Source organism: Centrocercus urophasianus, unplaced genomic scaffold, assembly GCF_019232065.1.
Source record: "Centrocercus urophasianus isolate 14NV4802_14NV808 unplaced genomic scaffold, USGS_Curo_1.0 seq_24, whole genome shotgun sequence".
NCBI lineage: Eukaryota > Metazoa > Chordata > Aves > Galliformes > Phasianidae > Centrocercus > Centrocercus urophasianus.
This window is the reverse complement of record NW_024884800.1, coordinates 4193963-4210330: the sequence shown is the minus strand read 5'-3', so window position 1 is coordinate 4210330 and position 16368 is coordinate 4193963. Positions and strand designations below refer to the sequence as shown.

Genomic DNA, 16368 nt, shown 5'->3' with positions numbered 1-16368 from the left:
GTCCATTTCCGCGCGCATTCCCCCATCACTCGAGGCTGCGGGGAAAAACCCCGCCCGCCGCCACGGTGCCCCGGTGAGCGCGGTCCGCGAGGGGACGGCGCCGAGCGGCCGCCGCAGCCTCCACAGACCGGCCCTCCCCACCCAGCCCCTCCCCGCCCGGCGCTGCCCACCCCCGCGGCGGCGCTGCCGGGCGGTGCGGAGCGTGCGCACTGCGCTCCCGCGTCCCCCTTCAGCCCGGCCGGCGGAGTTGCGCGTCCCGGCGGCGCTGAAGATGGCGGAGGGTGGCGGAGGCGCGCCCCCCCCCTCCTGCTCTTCCTCCTCTTCCTCCTCCTCCTTGAAGGGGCTGCGGGAGCAGATGGGTGAGAGGGGAAGGAGGGGGTTCGGGGGCGGGCTCGGGCGGCCTGAGGGCATGGAGCGGGGCCGCAGCGCGGGCTTTGTGCGGGGCAGAGGCCGGGGAGCCGCTCCCGCCCTACCGGGCCGCGCCGCCCCGGGGCTCCGGCCGTGCGGTGCGGTGCGGTGCGTGCACCGCCCGTTGCTTGGACGTCCCTCGGTTTGCAGCTCGTGCAGCGCCGTGGTCCTGGCGGTGCGCCTTGGGACCCCTCCGAAGTGCAGGAGGAGGGGACAGGATGTGGCATTGCTAATCAGAGATGCGATAATACTTTCTGTTGCTTCTTTCTTTCTCCCCTCCTTAGTGTGCTGGCTGAAGGTACCCTGCGCTGCTCTGGTTCTGTCCTCCCGTTTTCACGTGCTTATTTATTTTTAAGATCCCAAATAACTGTACTTTGCGACGTGCTCGATGCATGTGCCAAGCACGGTTCTATAGCACTGCTGCACGCATAGCTTCGTGTGTGAGCAATTATAAAGGGTGAATAATCCCTCACAGCGATTTTTTAAAAAGGGTATCGTGCATTTTGATGTCTTGGTTTGATCTAAACTAACATGGGCTCCGTGCAAGGACTACTGTGACAGCCTCCCATAGTGTTTGTGCTGTGTCTGTGCAATGACATAAAGAAGAGTGCTGGCAAAAGGTCCCAGGTGCTCTATTCTTCTTCCCGTGTTCTTTGTCAGGAACGTTGCCTAATTACTCTTTTTATTTCTCTGTTGAAATTAAGACAAGGTAAGCCTGGTGCTTGAGCGAGGTAACAGCCAGACAGAAATGGTGCCCCTCATTGCACAGCCATGTCTGCTTCACCCGTATCCTCCCTGCTGGGTCTGCAGCACTGTGCTCTCGTGCTGCATTTCTGCACAAGTCCTCAGGAAGAGGACACTCGTGTCTGCTGACAGCTGTCATGGCCAGGTTTAGTCCCAAAGCCAGAGGTGAGATGTTCTTTAACCAGGTTCTTTAGATACACGTGCACATGGTTTAGTGGGAGCTATTGGGAATAGGTGAACGGTTGGACTGGATGATCTTTTAGGTCTTTTCCAACCTTGGTGATTCTATGATTCTATGTTATAATGTGCCCATCATGTTTAAAAAATAAAAGCCCCTCACTAGATCCTAGAAAGAATAGACTTCGATTTATTTATTTTCTCCCCTGAGGGGAATATAGGAGTCATTGAACCAGAGCCTAAACCTCAGCTTACACAGAATGCATTTGTACCACTTAGTGCTGGAAGATGAAGTCAGTGCTAATGTGAGCCGAAGCAGTGCTGCTGTGAGCATATGCTGCTACAGTGCTGCCCCTGATTTCTCCCTCGCTATCTAGGGAGAGCAGAATGTTTAGAAATAGTCCTCACAATCCAGTGGCTGACAATGGAATTTGCAAGATAATTGCCGTTGTGTTTGCTACTCTTTTGCAGGGTTGTGAGCAGCTTACCATAACACTTCCAGCCAGCCTCTGCTGTTCTGTGGGAAGTTGTGTACTTGGCTGTGTCGTCTGGAGAACAAATGTCTGTACAAACAGATGTACCCTCAGACCTTTGCCTGTGAACTTCTGGTTGGGCATTTCATGTCTAAGACCAATAACGACAAATAGGCAGTGCCTTGCTCAGAAACCGTGGTTCCCAGACAGGACAAAAAGGATGTATTCTTTGTATGAGTTATCTCTTGAAATTCACACTAATATTCACTGAAGGGAAAGGTGTTTCTTCCTGTTAGGGTCTCAGCTGTAATTAAGGTTCTGCAGGCCAAGTCACTCTTGCAGTATCAGTGCTACAATTCCCCTGCAACAGTTTTCTTCCTCTTTACATCTGTCTAGTCTTATTTCATTTTGGTAGATGACAAAAAACAGAGTTTGCTTCTACAGCTAGAAGCTGGGTAGCATTGCAGCCAGTGATGCATGAGCAGGCAGCTTCCATTAGTATATATAGAATAGTGATTACATACGATGAAAAAGCAGCCCATAAATGGCACTTTGTTACCCTGTTCTTATGATGCAACTATTGTTATCCATCAGGGACAAAGAGGAAGTTTGCTTAGATTCTAACAGCATAAGCACTGAGCTTGTAAAGATTGGGAAAAGGGAGATGGTCAGTTACCTGTGGCTTACCAGGTAGGTGATGTTTTTGTGAGTGGTGCAGGTCATCATTTAAGCTGATGTAGCCTAGATGTATTTTATTGTTTTATCTTCATTTTCGGCGGAATCCTGAGATCTCTCATCTTGTCATTTGCAGTATCTGTGATGGGGAAGAAGTGTTTGCTTTTGCCAGAGCTGGCAGCTCAATTGCTAGGATGTCACTTGTGTTCTGAGTCACCATAATGCAGGTGGTTCAAAACATACATATTTAGTATATTAAAATGCTCTTTCACTTCCTAGACCTACTCAGTCTCTTGGGAATCCTGTCTCAGGACTTGGAACAAAAACAAAGTGCCTTTCTCCAGTTGTCCTTCCTACAAACCTAAGCAGAGATGTAATTCCCATTGCCTTTGTGGCCAAGCCCACTTTGGTCATAAGTTGTTTGCTGCAAGAGCAGCTCCAGTCAGTCTGATGGGTTGTTTCTCCCTGCCTGAGTGATTCTATGGCTTTGTCCTTACCTGGAACACAGCTCCTGGTGATTATTTTTTTTTTTTTACATTAAATACATACATACAGAATTAGCACTGAGAGAATTTTTAGTGAAAAACAAACAGTGGTAATTACTTCCTCAAGCAAATAGAAAGGAACATATGTGGAGTTGTCTCCAGGTAATAGACAATGTGTCTTCAGTGCACAGAACTCATAGCAACAGCTATGGCAGTACTGGAGGACTCTTTGGCAGAGTTCCACAGCAGGTGTTAGTGAGCAGATCACTGGTTGGCACCCAGAGGTACTGCTTTGGGACCCAGCAGCACCCATCAGACGAGTGATGGGCTGATCATCAGAGCTTCATGTTGGAAGAGAGAAAGAATAAGCTTTCAGATGTAGGTCCTCAAAAGCTTTTGGATTTTATGGAGTAGTTGTGACTTAAAGGTGGTTTTCAAAACTGTAAGGCAAGGAAATAGGTTCCCAATTGGTGATGCTACAGGGAAAAGCATCTTCAGCATTCGGTTGTTGTCTGTCTTGGTGGAATCTGTACAGGTGGCTCAGTCTGTAGTCCAAAACTTTTGAACTATTCAAATGTCTCAAAACATTAAAAAACATGAAATTCTCCTTTCTGTGAAGTTTAAAAAAAAAAAAATCTTAAAAACATAGGCACATACAAAATACTTTGGGAAACAGCATTCCATTCTGTACGTGCTTGGTGCGTTAGCGTTGCAAAAGATACATTTGAATTCCATGCTTCCATTTAGATAAAAGTGTTACACAAACAATGACTTGCAAGGATCACAGCTGTAATGGTGAAATAGATGCCGTGGTTTCTGCTGTCCCTGAGTACACAGCCTTAAAATGTGACTAGAATTAAGGACTGCTTTCTCTTTAGGCACATTTGAAATAAGATCGTTTAAATTACTGATACTCCGTTATTAATTTTCAGTTATTAAAAGTGCCTGTAGTCCTGTTGTGAAAGGATGACAAAGAAAGTTCTGAGCATGCAGTTGTAATGACTTTCTGAACATGATGTATCAGCTGACTTGCTGTACTTCAGCAACAAACTCGGGACTTCAAATGCCTGATCTACCACAAATGAATTAGAACTGTTTAGCTCCTAATTATGTCTCTTACAGCCAGGTAGTCCTTAACTCATGATATGCTTTTGATGTGTTCATGTGTGCCTGTCAGATAATTAAAACTGTTGGAGATGCTGGTAGTTAGCTTGGTACCACTGGCAGTGTTCAGAATAGCTCTTCCTTTCCTCATAGTGTTTTTCTGCCTTTGTAATTCACAGGGAACTTCTAAAATATTGCTTTATGAGCAGTATTTTAAAACTTTATGAGCTTTATGAACTGGCAGTTAATTCACTGACACCCTCTGCTGTTTAAATGCACTGACCTAAATCTTTGGAGGGAGCAAGGGTGCTGCAGTGGCTGTGAATAGCTTCATCTGCTGTGAGAGTTGTATCTGCCTAGGAGAGTTAGGCAGTGGGCAGGCACCAAACAGGAGAGCAGAAGCATTCATCTGCAAGGAAGCGCTTCAAGTGAGCAAAAGCAACCAGGCTGCTCAGTGAAGAGGGAAGTAGAGGATAGGAGAAGTGAAGGCAGTGTGAAGGAAAAGAATCATAAAATACGTGAAAACTTTTTTTTTTCTTCTGTGTTAAACCCATCTCTCGTTCTGTCAGGCTTGCATACACCTATATATAAGCATGTAACTTACTGTGTAACCCTTTCTTTTCACAGTGAATCCAATTGGAACCATGTAAGGACTTATTATTATATTACTTCATTTCATTTAGGTCTATTAGAATATTAGCATATTGGAATTTCCTCTCTGCAATGATAAGTAAATAGGGATTTCTGCTACGCTTGTGGAGGCTCACAAGAGATCTCCAGTCATAGCTGATGCCATTAGCGTTAAAGCTGTATCTAAAAGCTCTTTAATAGCAATCACTCCAGGTGGATGAAAGCTTTTCTTTTCTTGTTTGTTTAACAGCAAGCAAGTGGAGTTTGTAGTTGCCCACCCACAGAAGCTTTGTGCTGAAATACTCTTTACATCCAAAATGTGACTGTAATGTGTTCTGCTGGAGAATTTTACTGAGAGCACAAATATTTTAGTGCCCAGCTCTTTCACTGAGAAACATAATGGTCTCTGTGTCTAGACAGCAAGGAACCAACAGCAGTGCATGGCTGCTTGCTGCAAAGTGCAGGTGGGATTGTAATGCTTCTGTGTCCTTTATGTAGGAAGTGTCAGGTCTAAAGAAAGGTCACTGAGCAAATGAGCTTGGTAAGCACAGTGCAATAAACAGATTAATAACTAATGCCAGGTAGAGCAGGGCAGTGATTGAAGTCACGTTAAACCTTGCAGAGAGTGGGGATTGTGTGAACTGGAGAAGCATTTCCCAACTGAGAATAGACTGTCTGCCATGACTCAGTTTCACTTCTTTCAAGTGGTGAGCACCAGTGTACCTGGCCAGCAGTGAACCCCAGGCTGCAAAGCCTGGTCTGTTCTCCAGAGCACGTGGTGGACGTGGCTTGTCAGCCCTGTGCAAATCCTCTATGTACATGGAGCATCTCACCATGGCTGGAGTTGGTGACATCTCTTCTTCCTCTTTAAGCCTTGTGCAGGCAGGTGCTTTCCCCATTATTTAGAAGCATTGCTCTGGGCTGAGCACTGTGAGTAAGGTTAGAATAACAACATGAGAGATAGCAGGGTTCTCTGTAGGAGGTACATTCAGTGTGTATCAGCAGCATTGGAACAAAGGATGCTGCTCAGCTGGTGCTGTTTTCAGACAATGCTGTAGCACCTCTGACCACAGAAAGCTTTTGTAGGTGGCTGCCAATTGTTGTAACAGCAAATTTTGATTCCTTGTCTTGAGCTTTCATTCGGGTTCAGTTTAGGTTGTGTTTTCTTTTAGGAAACACATAGAGAGATCAACCCACAAATGCACCAGCAGCCTTTCTGGTGCCTTGCTGGGGATGCATGAACATGGGAGTGTGTCCTTGAGATTGCTTCAGCCATAGCTTTTTAGATTTCCTTATAGGAAATAAGTAGTGTTTTGTTAGATGTGGGGATTTTTGTCATGTTTCCAGCTCATGATCTGAGTATGGATCTTTTAAGGATAAGTAAAAACTTACATTCTTGCAGATGTGTCTCAAACATTTACTTGTTTTCTTTTTGAGCTGCTAACTCACAAGCTGCAAGGCAGTTACGTCAAGCAGTTTTGCGGTGGGATCAGTATTGGTGATGAACCAAAGAAGTCATCCTAAGCTGCCTTGAGCATTGACAAGAAAACCAGATTGTAGCAGTGAATTAGGTTTGGAAATGGGCTTAAATACTGCAATGACAAATGTGGGGGTAGACAAGCACACGAAGGTCATAAAATAGATATCCCACGTAGGGAATAAATATAAAAAGAAAGGCTGCAGGTGGAATAAGGGCAGGACATCCAGCAGCTCTCTGCCCTGCTGAGGCTGAGAGACAGCAGTGATGTTTTTGGGAGATCTGTGAGCTTCCTTCCCATCTGCTGGCTGCCCAGACAGGACAGAGGGCCATCTGCCTGCCAGCTGCTGCCGGAGGAGCCGTGTCCCTGCAGCCCCAGGTGGGATGGAATTGGGGACATGAGTTTAGCTTGGAGAGGGGGCTGCTCTGCCCCTGTTTTACTGAGACATTGTGTCCCCGTGCTGAAGAGTAAAAAGAGTAAAAGAATTGTGTAAAAGCACAACCCAGTTGTGTAAACTGCTCCGTGTATGCGTTTGTGTCTGTTTGTCTTAACCTGTGTTAATTAATGAGTGGAAATCAGCTTAAAGGGAAATGCACAGAAATCTCAGCCTTGAATCCAAACTTCCTCCTGTGTTCCTGAAAGCGTCTGGGGAAACCATGAGTGGAATTGGGATCTGAGGAGTGGTTCTGAAAAGGATCTCTAGGATGTAGGAAAGGTTGGAACTCGGTGATTTTTAAGGTCCCTGCCAACCTAAGCCATTCTATGGTGAGAGTCCCTACAGGACAGCAGTGGCATCTTGCAGATTGACACGGTCCACCGTAAAATCAGAGATGTTTGCTGAGAAAATCCGCATTCATTCTGCTCTGTGCCTTGCTTATTGGCTTCTTGGTGCCTGCTTTAAACTTTTGGATATATATTTAGACTTATAATGCTGCTTAACTTTGAGGAGATCCGTGTGAATGCAGAGGCAGTGCGGGCACCAGCGAGGTGTGCTAAGAACAGCAGTACCCCGTGTGGCCTTCAGAGCTGCAGCAGCAGCCAGGAGTGTTAACCCGGTGCAAGGACAGAAATAGAAACCAAGCTGTATTTTTAGCAGCAGTCTGCTCAGGGCATATTGGAAACCTCATCAGTGAGGGAAGTGGCACCGTGCTGTGAGTGGGGCTGCAGGGTGGGCAGGGGGCTGCACACGTGGCCCTGGGTAACACCGGGTCTGGGCGCTGTGCTTGCTTTCAGTCATACAGGATGCTGCCCTGCATAACAAACACTGTAACTGACACACAGAATGCTTTGGCTGAGTATTTCTAGGCCTGTCTTTTCCTCTGTGTCCTTTGCAGGCTGTTTCTATAACCCACTTTCCTGTTCTATAGAATCTCCGGTGATTTCTGCAACCTGAATTATATTTTTAAGATGAACTGATTGCCTTGTAGATATGACACATTTTTAAAAGGTGCCTTCTAATCATAAATACCATCCAAGTGTTTGCGTTTCATTTTTTTAATGAATAAACTTAATCACATCTAAAAATACACAATCCATAATGGCTGCTTTGTTCATCAAGACTTCTGTTAATAAAATACTTCTGCAGATGAAGTAAGATGAATTTTATACCTCCTTAAATTACAACGTGCTTCTTCCTGTAGCTTTCATATAGAAATTTGCATGTTTAAAGTTTTGGGGAGTACAATAAAATCTCTGTGTTGGTCATCACTAGAATTTGGTTGCTAGAAACAGCCTCAGAGATGCATTGGGTGCAATTGAGGAAGACTTTTGTTTGGGGCTGCAATGAAAAATGAATTCAAGACATGGCAACAGCTGCAGGTGACAATTTAGAGTTGCTGAATAAGCGTTGTAATCAGCATTTATCGCTGACATCACATGGGATTAAACACTTGGAGGTGATTGTTCTTGGCCGTGACCTTAGGAGGGATTATTACTGTGGCAGAACAAGTTGTCATGGCAATACATGAAGGGAAAGAGGCTCTTCCTTCCTCCCTTCCTGTCTGTATTCCCCTATTAAAGAAGGAAAGCCTGAGATCCTTGGCAAAGTTTTGGTTTTTATTTATTACTAACACCAAATCCTACTATTCATTCTTCATGTTGTGGTTTAAATTGTGGTTACTTTCGTGGATTCTGCGATGATGATGGCAATGTGTCACTAGAATTGTAGAATGGCTCATATTGAAAGGGACCTCAGGGATCATCAGGTTCCAATCCCATGCTATGGGCAGGGCTGCCAGCCTCTAGATGAAGCACTAGATGATGCTGCCCATGGCCACAGCCAACCTGGCCTCAATACCTCCAGGGACGGAGCATCCACAACCTCTCTGGGCAGTCTGTTCCAGCACCTCACCGCCCTCTCAGTGAAAAATTTGCCCCTGACATCTAATCAATATCTTCCTTCTTCTAATTTAAAACCATTCCCCACCGTCCTGTTGCTATCTACCCTATCACCATCTACTGTTTTACTGGTATCAGGGCTTTTGCTGCAGCACTTCACCTTCATTCCCTGAGCGGGGACAACATGGAAGCTGGATACTGAAATAAAGCAAATCTGCGAAAAGTGATACAGCAAAAAGTCTCCCTGACTTCCGAGTGGCTTTTGTTATTTGGTGAAACTGATACAGCTGGCATTTTATTTCTGTGTGATTAACTGGGAGCTGTAGCCCTGCAGTCCTCTGTACACACCTTGGTAACGCACAGTAAGGCGAATTTTGGAGTCTAACTTATAATTAAAATTTGTTTTTGAGGACCTAATTTCAGTTGTACACTGTAAGCATTCCTTAATAGCTCACTTTATACCACTGGCCCTTTTTCTGTTTTGCGTCATGAAATAATGAAAGATGCTCTGAAACCTTTCCCTGCTTGGGTCTCATCAGAATATTACTCTACCACTGCCAACAATCTGCCATATATCTGTTTCAGCCTGCCAATATGTGAGTGATGGGAAAGAATTCTTACTAAGTCGGACTCGTGACTCTACTAAATGTTTTTCCCTGATAAAAATTCACTATTAAATAAGTTAGATTTTTCTTGAAACTGTTTTTCCTACACATTCTAAAGCATAAGCTTTTGTCTCTGCTCCTCTTAAAAGTAAAAGCTGTGCTACCTCCAAAATCTCTTTGGAAAGGTTAAGAGATCAGCAGTCTCAATTTAGTTATTTAATAAAAGGATCTGCAAACTCAAATAGGATTTGATGCATTTATTTCATGTATTTAATGAGTCTTGGTTTTAGAGATTGTCTTCAAATGGAATGTTTCTTTCCTGCAGTTGCTGCAGCCCAAGCCATAGCAGATGAAAGAAGAAGCCAAAGTGGTGTCAGCCCTATTGCAGTCCAGACCTCAATAAACATAAGAACAGCGACTAAACCAGGTATAATTATTGGTCCTTATTCTTCGTGAAGTATTGGGCTCACAGGGAGAGCTACTGGGGAGGACAGGAACACAAAACTTCCTTTAGGGAAGTTTGATGCCATTTGCTTGGGAGATGAGAGCGTAATGTCCCTTGTGAGATGGGTCACAGTCAGTGAAGGTATGGTTCTGGTGACAGCTTTTGGTTTATGGCTTTCAGGGTTCGACTGGTAAAGTTGATTAGTGTTCCTGCAGGGTGTCACAATGAAGATGAATCCATTCGCAGTGTTCTGGGATGCTTACCAGTTCACTGCTGGCTCAAATTCAAGTGTTTGTAACTGCAAAGACTGGGGCAGTCTTGGTTCTGCATAGCCTGCAAAGTGGCTGTCCTGCAGCACTTTGAACTTGGCATGATGCCCAGGTAGAATTTTCCTAGATTCCTGTATTTCTTGATAGTAGGAATTAATACGTTCAAGAGTAAGGATCAGAGCTGAATTTGGAATAAGCACATGTTGTCGCAGCACGTCTGATGTCTGTTCAGGCCTTCTATTGACTGTACACAGTGGCCTTTTAATCTGCTGCATACTTTCTGCTGCACTCATTAAAAATATAGGATCGTCTGGAGTAAGGGAATGGAAAGAGGGAAAAGGAGGGTATTCAGCTTCGTCTGAATTTTCCATTTGAGCACTGTGATCTCTGTATAAAGTGTGCAGTGCTTTGCTGGTGAGTTTCTCTCTGAGAATGTCCTATAAACCTTTCAGTTGGAAAGGCTCAGAATCTTTAGATTTCAGTGTTCAAAATAACTGACAATTACATGTTTTCAATTTTTCTTTTGACAGTGATAGATGGTTCCACTCTAAGAACAGAAGAAAGGCAAAGACTGGCCAGGGAGCGCAGAGAGGAGAGGGAAAAGCAAAACGGTATTTTCACGTACAACCTTACATATAATTTCTGAAAATCTTTGTGATAAAATAATAGCTTATTCTCTTACTCTTTGTTCAGTCGCTTATTTTTCAGCTTGCTGGGGGCAGACAACAATCTGCCCATGGTATTGTTTCATTGACCATGGTGAACCTGAAAGGAGGAGTATTAGAGTTGAGAGGAAAATATTCCAGAGATTTATGGCTTCTTGAAGCTGTATGTCATTTCTGACATTCAGTTTTCTGGAGACCACCAAGCAAAATTAGCTGCCTTCGTATTCACAGTGTTAACAAAAACACTTCTGAAATAATAACCCTTAGCTTAGAACCACTACCTGAACACTGAGGTCTGGGAAACACTGATTCAGAGGAAACCAAAAAGAATATAGCTAGTGGAATGGCTTGATTGCTTTGAACACTGCTTTTCTTGTTTCCTAGAACACTGAAAAGATTCCTGGATTGAAGTGTCAGCAGTATCTGCTTTATCTCAGCTAAGAATTGAGAATTAAAGTGTAAAACTTTCACCCAACTTTATATTGCTTTAGATGTGAATCTCAGTTTATATACATGCAGCAAGAGATAAAGGGTTCCCAGTGTGGCCTGCAGTCCTTACTCTTAGTCTCCCAGCTGCTGAAGAGCAGTCTTTTCCTGGCCTGCATTTCTGTGTTGCTTAACGTATGTGCAGAGACACATAGGAGTGGGAACAGAGAGAAAATAGGAGCAGGACATATGTAAATCTAGAAGTAATTTGGGAGCCTTGTATGTAGATAGTACAAATGCATTGTTAATGTAATTATCTTGTTTCTTGGCTCATTTCATCTGTCTAGCCAAAGCAAATACCTTTGCTGCGTATTCAACTGCTGGCTTTTTGTCCAAGAGCTGAAGCTTCCTGCTAAACTACACAGCTGTGGAGAATAGCAATATGATTTTGATCTCAGATGCAATATATCTGCAGGGTTTTCCTATCTTGTCACTCAGTGCTTTACATCTTTCTGTTACATCTTATTTAAAAAAAAATGGGAGAGAATTGCAAAATACAAAAATTCCACCCTTTGATACTCAGTTGCTTACTAAGATTTCACTATTATGATGGTGAGAAAGGTGTGTGTATAATATAGGTTATATACATATCCTGACTTTCCTGTCTGGACTGTGAAGTGTAATGGCAGAAAGTGTTCAAATTCATTGCCATCCTGTGGACAGAATTAAAGGTATCTCTGTCATCATGTGCAGCGTCATCCAGCACTACTAGCTAATCTTGGTGTATGTTTTAACTTTAAGGGGTGATAATTTTGCCTGGTGGTAGTTTTACTTGGTAGCCTTTTGCCTGTAATCTATGCTGTCATATCAATGAGTAATTAAGTTTGACTTCAATTTTTTCTTTTCAGCTGCCAAAGAGTCACAAATCCTCGAAAAGGAGAGAAAAGCAAAACTCCAGTATGAAAAACAGTTAGAAGAAAGGCAGAGAAAGCTAAAAGAACAAAAGCAAAAAGACGAACAACGGAGGGCAGCTGTAGAAGAAAAGAGAAAACAAAAAATAGAAGAGGAAAAGGTATTATGCTTTGAAGTTCTTTAGTTATGAAAGGGTCGATTGCCAGAAGCAGTGTGTCAGCAATAAAAGCATAACACACACACAATGCTTTTGTAAGCCAGCTGTGAGAACTTGCAGTGGGTCACTGATGAATAGGGTGTAAGCCTGGCTGGGTGTCTTCTGAGAGTCCAGCTGTTGTTACACTGTTCTAGGAATTGGGGTGTGTGTTTGTTTGGTTTTGTTACCTTTTTTTGTCTGGTGTTTCATTCTCTGTAATCAGCTTCTGGGTGTGTTCAGATTGATATTCCGTTTGAACTTCATGGAATAGTTTACATTTTTGAAGAATAAGCAGAAATGTTTGGGGTGGGCCTTGGCCACAGCCCAGTGCGGTATTGTCTTTTCAAGCAACTGCTTTAAGCATATAACATGCATTATGCTTCATGAGGTATGCTTTAAGCCTACAGTACATTTATTCATGACATTTAGAAGATGGTGGGTGTGTTTTAAATAGGCATGGTGATAAGCGATGGCAGGACTAGCTGATGAGTGTTTGTTTGGGTTAACCTTGTCTTGTACTTGGTCCCCGGGAAATGATGGTTATGCACAGTTATACATCTGGCAGGTAAGGAGATAGTGATCTTTACAGTTGATCTGTAAACCTCTTCTTCAACTAAAAAGTGAAAACAGATCTTGACATTTGGACTCTGACATTAGAAAATAATTGCTTTTAAAGAAACTATCTTAAGGCAGTGTTTGTCAGCAAGATCTCATCTACACTTGTAATTCAGCAGATAGAAGGGCATCAGAAAATATGCAGTCTGCCACATTCTTGTTGGATACTTTAGCCAAGTCTCATTTAGTTAATCACCTTCTTTAGATAATGCAGAGGAAGCACAAACACAGGCACTGGAAAAATAAGTATTCTCTGTCTCAGCCAGATTTGAAGACAATTAGGCATGGCTAGGGTTGAGACACCTGTCTTAAAACAATTACTCAGTTATTCTGTACAGCTGTGCAACTGATTGCATTGATATCTTGAGTTGATAACTGATTTTTTCATAAAGCAAAACTTATGTCTTTTACTGTGACTTTCAGGAATTACTGCATAGCAGATACCTCATGGAAATATAATCTGCAGGTTACAGAAAGGTTACATAAGGGCTAGGTGGTTTGGCAAGGAAAACCCTTTTACGTGTATCTTTTTCTGTGTATGGAGAGTATCCTTCCTTCTAAGCTTGCTTTGCATCACACAGTGACTGTGACAATCTGTTGTGAAATGACGTTGAAAGAAGGTGAAAGTCTTCTGTCCTCAGGAAGGGGAAGCTTTCTGATAACAAGTCCCCAGGCATCGTGCTGTAACGCATCAGCAGTAAATACGACCTCGAAAGATCGCTTGGGATGTGACTATTCCATGCAGAAATCTGTGTTGACACCTGTACAGAAAGCTGGCTGTTAATAGAGAATAAATGGTCCAGCATGGTTGCAGTCTGTCTTTATGCACAAGAGCTGGAATTCCCACACAAGCACTTACTGTCCTGGTGGCAGGAGAGCTGTGCTTGGTTCTCTGTCCTGTCAGCAGTGATCGCTGTGCGCTGCAGCTGATCGATATTTTCTGCAGTTTTGCCTTCACATCTTGCTATTTCTGGTTTCACTGTATTTGTATTAATGTCCATATCTGTTAGTACTTGGTCTGTACTGTTTTTTGTGTTGTTTTGTTGTTTTGTGTTGTTTTCTGAAAACACAAATAGCCTTATGCTTACACCTGGTATTTCATGCTGGAGAATTTTCAGCGCCTCTTAGAACTAACTGCAGGATGTAAATTTAAAGAATAAGCAATTATTTTTGTTCAGTTTGGACTTCGTCCTTATTTAGAAAGTAGTGCTGTTTACTGAATAGGAAATCTGGTGGCTATTTTAAGTAAACAGTAGAATAGATTATCTGTGGTTTAGCTCAGCCTAATTACGTTCACAGTTTTGAAACCATTAATTGCCATTAACTTTTTTTTGTGTGATGGCTTTTGTAACAAAATTTAAAAAAATAAACCAGCAACAAGTTGTAAATCTTGCTGTACGTTTTGTCTTCTGGCATACCTGTGCTTTATACTTACATAGATAGCTTCACAGAGGTGTTGTTTGTTAACAGGAGAGACACGAAGCAGCTCTTCATCGTACCTTGGAACGGAGTCAGCGGCTGGAAACACGGCAGAAGAGATGGTCATGGGGAGGATCTGTAACTCCAGATTCAGAGAGCAAAACAGGTAAGTAGCACCTTTCCTAGCATAGCTAGTTGCAGAATATTGTGGGTGTAAGGCAGGTGTAGTGCTGTTCATAGAGACCTGAGGATCCTTTCCTGTCTTGGATTTTATAACAGGATCCATGAGTTGGTTCCTATTAGTATTGCTGAGATACAAGCTGGTTTTGACTTTGGAAAATGGAAATTGCATGGCATATATATACCTGGCAGCATTGCATTGGTAGTTCCCACACGTCAGATAAGGGAATTGTAATATATAATTTTAAAATAATTCTGAAATTCTACAATAGTTCTTCCATTGCAATATGTATAATGTTATGCTCAGAGTGGTGATAAACGTGACCCCAAAAAATCATTCTGTAGTATTCTATCTAAAACGTTTTGAACACACTAACCATTTTAGAATACCAACTGATTATTTGAATGACCAGTAATGGGCAAGGAGGTGCAGTGGGCAGTGTCTGAGCTTCCTGGAGAACAAGTTGTGTCCTAGATTAAGTGATGCATCTTAACAGTTTCTAACTGAAGCTCAGATTGTTGCATGCTACAAGCAAGTAACTATTTTTGCTTGTAAATATTCTGAAATCAAAGCAGCTGACCAGGATTGTATTGGGAGGGAGGCTTTTATGTACTGCCTAGCTGAAGGGGAATAAGTAACTTAAAAATCTGTTATTATCCAGGAATAAAATAAAGCCCAAAACTCTTCAGTTCAACCTACCTTCTGAATTGCTGCAATTGAGCCATGTGTTTCAGCTTTTGTTTTTAGTAGTGTTTTTTTCTGTCAGCTTGAGTGTCGATTTGCAAGTGTTTGTGTATAACATGTTTGAAAGTACTTGTGATAGGAATTATCGTTATGATCCCCAGCTTCCCCAGTCTTAGTTGCCTTACATTGTTTATTTTTATACCCTGTGACTAAGCTTATGAACCTTCTTCTTCCACAGAGCAACAGACCACAGATGAAGGTGAAACTGGTGGTATTGATTTCCAAAATGTTCTTTTTCTGTTGTCTTACGCTCACTGCTAACCTTTTAAACTTGAGTTCTTGATTCTCTGAAACTAAAGAAAGCCATCTTCGTGTTGAACTTTTCCTGGATCTTGGCCAGCTGTACAAGGAATATGATCCCTAAGTGGAAAGCAGTCCTCTATGTTTTTAACTATCCCTCCCAGCTAATTAAACTACAGCTTAAGTCATGGCGTCCTGAGGGAATTTTGAAGGAGAGGATATGAGCATTTGAGTTTTTAAAGATGATGTGGGGAGGAGAAATCCTCAGTGTATTTGACCATAAATTAACTGAGTAGTTTAAGCTTTTCTTTTAAAATGGGAAAATTTCAGTCCTTTCATTGTTTCCTAATTTTGAAAAGTGGGCATTGGTTTAATTTTTGTTTGTGGGATGTCTCTTGTTGGTTTTGTTTGTTTTTAACCAGCAATTGAAGTAACAGTGGTAAAATCAGACCATTTTTTGCTAAAACGCTGTGAAAGGGAATGGATTCCGTGTGAAGTTTCTTTTTCCATGAAGGATTTTGCAAGCCAGATATGTCCTGTTGTCTAACTTAAGTCTGTATATTAAATGCATTTTCTTCATATTTCTATGTTTGCCAGTGTACAGACTGAGCCATTCATAGAAACCCTTTGGAACAGTAATGTATCTGTGAAGTCTGTATGTTTAATATGCAGTTATTTCATGTAGCTAGTTGAAAGCAACAGCTCTCAGCTGAGAGCCAGCCAAATCTGAGTACTGAAAATCTGTGCATGCTCACAGCATTACTAATTCAACACAGCTGTCTCATAATGCTGACAATATGAGGCTTGAAAATGCAATGAAAATCTGAGTATGATTTAACTACCATGGCTTATTCTGGCTGCAAAGGAGAAGCATGTGCATTTCATTCTCTCATCCCTTTCTCTGCACAGCATGAATCCTTCATTTTCTCCAAAATTAGCCACTTTCCCTGTATTGGCTTACCTGTTAACCATATGTTCCTTGGGTACACATCTAAATGCAATTACTGTATTTCACACTACCAAACGCCATTGAACTTAGAGAGCAGGATATCACATTTGTCTTGAATGTTTAGAAAAGCGCTATTTTTTTTCTCCTGTGTTCTTTAATTTTAACACTGAACTAATTTTAAAGCTAAACTT

At 42.5% G+C, this 16368-nt stretch overlaps 1 protein-coding gene across 1 annotated transcript in view; it reads left to right on the top strand.

The window, feature by feature from the left end:
• Window positions 1–232: 232 nt before the first annotated feature.
• Window positions 233–16368, top strand: part of MAP7D3 (MAP7 domain containing 3) — a 35927-nt gene continuing 19791 nt past the window's right edge. The window contains exons 1-6 of the mRNA XM_042825394.1: window positions 233–359; window positions 9442–9543; window positions 10361–10441; window positions 11830–11993; window positions 14115–14229; window positions 15167–15187. Of these exons, the coding sequence (XP_042681328.1) occupies window positions 272–359; window positions 9442–9543; window positions 10361–10441; window positions 11830–11993; window positions 14115–14229; window positions 15167–15187 (571 nt within the window). The 5' untranslated portion in view covers window positions 233–271. The remainder of the gene's footprint in view (window positions 360–9441; window positions 9544–10360; window positions 10442–11829; window positions 11994–14114; window positions 14230–15166; window positions 15188–16368) is intronic.